The sequence below is a fragment of the Gossypium arboreum genome, chromosome 8, assembly GCF_025698485.1.
Source record: "Gossypium arboreum isolate Shixiya-1 chromosome 8, ASM2569848v2, whole genome shotgun sequence".
Lineage (NCBI taxonomy): Eukaryota > Viridiplantae > Streptophyta > Magnoliopsida > Malvales > Malvaceae > Gossypium > Gossypium arboreum.
The window spans coordinates 119,050,863-119,058,642 of record NC_069077.1 but is presented as its reverse complement, the minus strand read 5'-3'; the positions used below and the strand labels follow the sequence as shown (position 1 = coordinate 119,058,642).

Sequence of the window (7,780 nt, the reverse complement as noted above, 5' to 3'; positions counted from 1 at the left end):
ATGTGTTGTAAAAAAAAAAGATTTATATGGGCTGTTAACATCTATGCCTGCATTATCCTATTAGCTATTTTTTTTAACAAATTGGTTTCTTGTCTGCAAGAAGTTATTAGACATGGATAAAAGCAGAATGTATTTCTCTAAAGCTCAACATCAAAATATGTTTAATATTATAAATGTATTTTTAATTTATTATATAATTTTTTTCTTGCAGAATGTCCACCGAACCAACATCTATTAAGGGTAGTGTTACACCTCCTACTTCGATAGATTCTGAAAATTTGGGAGTTGGAGCTTCAAGCCAAGCAAATGGGACTACTGGGAAAAGAAAAGCCACTCCTCAAAGGTTAGAATTTTGGTCTCACTTCATTAAGATTATTAATAGTGAGGGTGTAAGTAAGGCTAAATGTAATTATTGTCAAAAGGAATTTTGTTGTGATATGAAAAAAAAAATGGTTTAAGGTTATTGAAATATCATATTGGCTCATGTAAGAAAAATCCTAGCAATGTTGTTGACACTAGTTAAGGGCAACTAGTTTTACCTAGAAGGGGAGTTGAAGGGGGGAAGGGCATCTTTCAACTTGGAGATTTGATCAAGAAGCATGTAGTAAAGGATTAGCACAAATGATTGCGATTGATGAATTACCTTTCAAGTTTGTTGAAAGTGAAGGCTTTAAGAAATTTATGTTTGTGGCATGTCCTAGGTTTCATATTCCTTCACGAACTACTATGACTAGGGATGTTTATCAATTGTATTTAGATCAAAAGGGTCAAGATAAAACAACTTTTGAGAAGTTCTTGTTCTAGAGTTTTCTTAAATACTGACACATAGACTTCTTTGCAAAGAGTTAATTATTTGTGCATCACTGCTCAGTTTATTGATAATGATTGGAAATTGAATAAAAAGATTTTAAACTTTTGTCCAATTTCTAGTCCTAAGGGAGAGTCCATTTGGATGGTGATTGAGAAATACTTCTTGAATTGGGGGATTGATAAGTTGTTTACTATTCCTGTTGATAATGCAAGTTTAAATGGTGTTGCTATTGGTTATTTGAGAAAGAAATTTAACCCTCGAGGGGGTTTATTTCAAAATGGTAAATATCTTCATATGAGATGCATGACACAGATTGTGAATTTGATTGTTGTTGAAGGCAGAAAGGAAATTGTAACACACCAAACTCGGCCTAGACGTTATGGCCGAATCTGGCGAAGTCACATGAGAATGTATTTAAAATCGTGTTTACCCAAAAATCGTTCCAAATACCACCTTTTTCTTAACTTAGAAAATATATATTGATTAATTTGCTTGAAAACATTTATTAGTTCGTGGAAGCTTAAGTACTAATAAAGTTACTGTTCCAAAATCCATAAACAGTATTTCAAAATTCCGAACTTAAACCAAACAATCTGAAACCAGGAATTACATAATTACTCCTAACTGTAACAATTAAAATAATAAAAGCATTAAAAACCTTTAAAACCAAAGTGTATGTAACAGTGGTCACCGTCGAGCCCTCCGCTGCACCGATCCACCTACTACTAGGGATTAACTGATACACAAATAAAATAAGGGGTGAGTTTTTACAAACTCAGTGTGTACATCCCCACAGTAAAGCATGCATGTAAATTGATAGCAGTTAAATAGTCATAATCGAGCTTGAGCTTTTAACAAAATCAGTGTAGGCCTTAGCCCACTCAGAACAGTATCAGATACATTCGGGCCTTAGCCCATATAGATACACATGCATATCAATCATAACAGTAATGCCCACCAACCCTGCACATCATCTCCGTCCAACCCAACACACCATGTGGGGATAAAATTGACCCATCCAGCCCTACACACCGAGTATGAGCAGAAAATTAACCCATCCAACCCTACACACCAAGTGGTACCGTATATGTCACGTATCAGATATATGCAGCATAGTTGCCAGATGACAGGCTAATAGCCTTTCAGTCTTCCTTCTCTTCAGCAGCAAACCCAACCCAATGCAATGCAACGTAGATAATATGGCATGCTCATGAGCTGATATCAAATCATAACATCATTATCAAATTAGAACAGATACACATGCTTTAATTATCATGCTTTTACATACATCTTAGTATCAGATCAGAGTATAGGGGTCTAAGTAACGTTTACCAACCTTACAATCAGGTCACAGTCGACTTCGGTGACCCGTACAACCTTGCAGAACATTTCAAACAAATCGGGCTCACATGCCCGTGTGCCCTGCCCGTGTGGACCACACGCCCGTGTGACCCACACGGCCCAATTGGTCAAGCCCGTGCCTCGTACACGGCCTCGCTAGCCTCATATGCCCATGTCAGTCGTGGCCATGTGGCGCGTGCACGTCCTACTTCATCGACCACGTGGCCGTGTCTCACCACATGGCCTCCACATGAGTGTGTCTCGCCACACGACCTCTACACGGATAGTCCACACGCCCGTGTGGCATTGACAATAGCATTTTTAGCTTTCACCAAAACGCGATTTTAGATCGACTAGAGTACACACCTGGTTTCGATTAAAGCCTAACGCAATCCCGAGCACTCCAGAACCTATATTCGACCATGTCAAAACCCATTTCAGTCTCCTAAACAAATTTTGATTGAAACTAAACGAGATATTTTGCCTCAAAATCATTAAATCTCTTACCTCGAGTGAAAACTAGCGAATACTATGCACTTAATTCGCTGTTTAGGACCGAAGAACAGCCCCTTTGATCAGTACCTAAACACCCAAAGAAAATTCCCCCTGAATCTCTTAATCAAAATGATTTTTACGAATGACAAACAGAAACTTACCAATGAGGAGAACGTCAATGAATCGCAGAAGCCTGTTAATACAAAATCAAAACGAATAGAAGGAAGGCAAGGAAAATTTCAGCAAAAAGAAAAAAAAAGAACGTGGAGAGGGGAAAATAGTAGAGAATTTCAGTAGAGAGAGTTCTTTTGGGGAAACTACTCAGAAAAGACTGATAAACGCTACCACTTCAGTGTTTTAGTACACCTTCAATTTTATCATGGCCTTAGTGGCAAAAATAATGCCTAAGCCAGGATTCGAACACAGGACCTCTAGCATAAACTCTGGGCACTTAACCACTAAACCAACAGGCCCATTTTGTTAAGTTCCTACCAATAAAGTTTTATAAGCCCATTAACCAAAAGTTAAGCTTTATTCAAATAAAAACCAAAATTTAGCCAAAGTTAAGGCTCGAACTTGGGACCTCCCAAACACACCCTAGAGCACATAACCTTTTAAACCACATATATTTTATGCCAAAATGATTCAAAACAAAAGTTTTGATATTTCCATGCTCAACAATCACAGAAGTCGAAATTACAGAAATTTGGGGTGTTAAAACTCTACCTCTTTGAAGAAAATTTGTCCTCGAATTTTACTTGGTTAGAAAAGGTAAGGATACTGCAAACGCATTGCATCCTCTAGCTCTCAAGTAGCCTCCTCAGTGTTATGATTCTGCCACAACACCTTCATTAAAGGAATGAACTTTCTACGCAAAACCTTAACATCACGATCCAAAATTTCAATTGGCTCATCCTCGAACGTCAGATCTGGTCTAACTTCAATTTTCTCTACAAGCACAATGTGCGTGGGATCAGAGTGGTAACTTCTCAACATCGAGACATGAAAAACATTATGAATACAATCTAACTCTGGTAACTCCAACTGATATGCGACTTGCCCTACTCACTTCAGAATTCGGTACGACCTAATAAATTGGGGACTCAACTTACCTTTGCGACCGAACCTCAGAACCTTCTTCCATAGAATACTCGATATCTTTCCTCTTCAAATCAGGATAGGACTTTTGTCTATCATAAGCCACTTTCAGACGCTCTCGAATCAATCGGACCTTATCCTCAGTCTCTGAAACCAACTCTGGACCTAGAACACGTCACTCACTCAACTCAGACCAGCACAAAGGGGTGCGACACTTACGACCATAAAGTGCCTCATAAGGTGCCATCTGAATACTAGACTAATGGCTATTATTGTAAGCGAACTCTGCCAAAGGCAAGTACTCCTCCTTACTACCTCGGAAATCCATAAAATAGCCCTCAACATATCCTCTAGTTTATGAATCACCCTCTCCGACTGACCATCTGTCTGAGGATGAAATGCAGTACTGAAGTGAAGTCGTGAACCCAAATCCTCATGAAGCTTCTACCAAAATCGAGAAGTGAATCGAGGATCCTATCATAGATAATCGACACTGGAACCCCATGCAGTCTTACTCTCTCTGAGATTTAAAGCTTAGCCAACTTTTGTAAAGAGAAGTCTATTTTAATAGGAATGAAGTGTGCAAACTTGGTCAATCGATCCACAACGACCCAAACAGAATCCTTATTACTGGGTGCTAGAGGCAGCCCACTAATGAAGTCCATCGTTACTCGCTCCCATTTCCACATCGGTATCTTTACTGGCTGTAGCAAACCCGAAGGTAACTGATGCTCAGCCTTAACCTGCTGACAAGTCAAACATTGAGCAATATAGTCTGTCACCTTACGTTTCAACCCTGGCCACCAGTACAACTCTTGAAGATCTTTATACATCTTGTTTCCACCGGGATGCATAGCGTAAGGACTACTATGCACTTCCCTCAAAATCGATAGTCTCAAATCCTCATCATTAGATACACAGATCCTACCTCAAAAACACAGTACCCTATCACTGTCAATCCCAAAATCAGTAGTAGTTCTAGCCTCAATCTAATGAAATCGCAACTCAAGAGACTTATCTCCTAACTGCTTATCCTTAATCTAATCCAGCCACGTCAGTCTAACCTGCAACTCAGCCAGGAGACTCCCATCGTCATAAAGACTCAGTCGAGTGAATAACGCTCTCAAATCTGCCATAGTCGTATGGCTTAATGAATGGCCATCGCATTGGCCTTTCCAGGGTGATACTCTATATTGCAGTCATAATCCTTAAGTAGCTCAACCTATCGCCGCTGCCTAAGATTTAACTCCTTCTGAATGAGGAGATACTTGAGGCTCTTGTGATGAGTATAGATAGTACACTTCTCACCGTATATATAGTGCCTCCAAATTATTAATGCAAAGACAACTGCAACCAACTCCAAATCATGCGTCGAATAGTTAGCCTCGTAAGTCTTAAGCTATCTAGACGCATAAGCAACTACCTTACCATCTTGCATCAGAACGCAACCCAAACCCACATGTGACACATCACTATAATCCACGAAGTCCCTACCAGGCTCAGGCTGTATCAGAACTGGAGCTTGAGTCAAAATTGTCTTAAGCTTCTCGAAGCTCTCCTGCTGTGCGTCAGTCCAAACAAAAGGAACTCCTTTACACAATAACTTAGTCAACAGCGTTGCGATCAACGAGAACCCTTCTACGAAGCGTCGGTAGTATCCTACTAGTCCTAGAAAATTTTATATCCCTGTCACATTCTTCGGTTGTTTCCAATCCAACACAGCCTCAATTTTACGAGGATCAACACGAATTCTCCCAGAAGACACCACATGTTCCAAAAAAGGTTACTTCCTGAAGCCAGAACTCACACTTAGAGAACTTCGAATAGAATTGTTTGTCACGAAGGATCTACAAAACAATCCTGAGATGCTCATCGTGCTCATCCTCAGTCTTAGAATACACCAGGATGTCGTCTATAAACACCATAATGAACCGGTCCAAGTAGGGTTGGAATACACGGTTCATCAGATCCATAAATGCCGCTGGTGCATTAGTCAACCCAAAGGGCATAACTAGAAACTCGTAATGTCCATAACGAGTCCTAAATGCCGTCTTATGCACATTGGCCTCCTTGACCTTTAACTGATTCGTAGATCAATCTTGGAGAACATAGAAGCCCTTCTGAACTAATCGAATAAATCGTATATCCTCGGAAGTGGGTATTTATTCTTAATCGTCAACTTATTCAACTGTCGGTAATAGATACACATCCTCATCATACCGTCCTTCTTCTTTACAAACAGAACAGGTGCTCCCTATGGAGACCCACTGGGATGAATAAACCCATGATCCAACAGCTCCTGTATTTGAGCCTTCAGTTCTGCCAGCTCATTCGGCGCCATTCGATAAGGGGCGATAGACACTAGAGCTATACTAGGAATCAACTCGATGCCAAATTCTACCTCTTGACTCGGAGGCAATCCTAGTAATTCCTTTGGAAAAACATCTAGAAAGTCCCTCACAGTACGGATGTCCTTAATCGAAGAGTCCACAGAATCGGAAACACTGATGTAGGCCAAAAATGCCTTATATCCTTTCCTCACTAGCTTCTCTGCTACCAACGCAGATATCATATTACACAGATAATTCCGTCATTCTCCAATCATGACTATCTCATTATCCCCCTTGGTCGTCAGAACAACCCTCTTTTCAGCACAATCCAAACTTACACCATGCTTTACCAACCAGTCCATGCCTAAAATTAAGTGGAACTCCCCAAACGGAAGTTCCATCAGATCCGCCAAGAATACCGTTCCTTAGAATTCCAACGGAACTTCTTTAAACAGTTTACTAACCCTAATAAATTACCCCAATGGACTCACCACTAAAATCTCACTAGAAGTGCTCTCACGCGGGATTCCCAAAGTCTGAGACACAGAACATGTAACATAGGAATGTGTAGAGCCTATGTCTATCAATGCAACATAAGGTACATTAGAAATGAAGAACGTATCCGTGATGACGTCTAGAGCATCTCCATCCTCACGGCGATGTGCAGCATAGACAAGGGCAAGCTGCCATGCCTCAGTCTGCCCAGCACCTCTGCCTCGTGCTCTTTGACCTCGACCAATACCGTTACCGCCCCTAGCCTGTCCTAGACCCCTAGGTGGCTGTTGAACAACCCTTGGCAGCTGTGCAATCCTAGTAGCCAGAGCTTGCATCTGATTAGTCCTTAATGGACAGTCTTTAACATGATGCTTAGTAGACCCACATCTAAGATAGGCTCTAGTAGACCTCCAACACTTGCCCGGATGGTGTCTATTACAGAGCTAACACACCGCCACCCCAATAGGAACAACAATAGCAGGCCCAGCTCTCACGGGCCCATCAGGCCTGGCCTTTTTCTTAGGCCCCATCCCAGTATTCGAAGGCTAAGAATCCCTCTTAGCCTTCCCCTTCTCATGATTTTGACGCTCAAAGCGCTTCACCTCCTCAGAAATCTTGACCTTCTTGACCAAGGCTGAGAAATCCCGCTCCCTCTGTAGAGTTATCAGAACTCGTAGACTATCACGGAGATTGTCCTCAAATAGGACACAACGCTCATACTTGGTCGCCACCATGCCCCTCGTATAACGGCTCAATCTAATGAACTCAGCCTCCTACTCAGCCACTGAAAGGTCACCTTGACTGAGATTTAGGAACTCACATCGCCTAGCATCAGTTTAACTGGCTCCCAAGTACTTACTCTGATAAGTGGTCTTAAATAGATCCCAAGTCAGTCGTTCGGGCTGAGTGCCCTCCTTAACGGGCAGCCACCACTGATATGCCTCATCGCGAAGCAAAGACACAACCCCCTTGAGCTTCTGCTCATCAGAAAAGTCTAGATCATCCATGATACGCTCCGTGACCTCGATCCAGTACTCAGCCACACTTGGAGCAACTTCCGCGATACCCCTGAATATCTCAGCCCCATTCGACCGGAGTCATTTCGTAACCAACCCATGGCCTCCAGATCCAGTATTAGCCCTAGCGACCCTCTCCAGAATTTGCAACAAAGCCTGGGATAGTGCGTCGTCCCCAGCTGTACGGTCCTGGG

The 7,780-nt window shown here is 41.7% G+C and overlaps 1 protein-coding gene across 1 annotated transcript; it reads right to left on the bottom strand.

The window, feature by feature from the left end:
• Window positions 1–5,999: 5,999 nt before the first annotated feature.
• On the bottom strand, window positions 6,000–7,100 carry LOC108462204 (uncharacterized). The gene is made up of 4 exons (XM_017762180.1): window positions 7,023–7,100; window positions 6,553–6,905; window positions 6,414–6,499; window positions 6,000–6,298 (listed from the first exon to the last, which is right to left on the bottom strand). Exons 1-4 carry the CDS (start codon window positions 7,098–7,100, stop codon window positions 6,000–6,002), a joined length of 816 nt encoding a protein of 271 aa, XP_017617669.1.
• Between the last annotated feature and the right edge of the window lie 680 nt (window positions 7,101–7,780).

Bases quoted from the DNA above. Each gene is read 5' to 3' on its own strand.
- LOC108462204 (XM_017762180.1), bottom strand. From the start codon at position 7,100: ATGGGGCCTAAGAAAAAGGCCAGGCCTGATGGGCCCGTGAGAGCTGGG. The intron at 6,906-7,022 runs GTGTGTTAGCTC...AGGACTAATCAG, and splicing joins TTGTTCCTATTGGGGTGGCG to ATGCAAGCTCTGGCTACTAG. The intron at 6,500-6,552 runs GTAATTTATTAG...TGGAATTCTAAG, and splicing joins TTAGTGGTGAGTCCATTGGG to GAACGGTATTCTTGGCGGAT.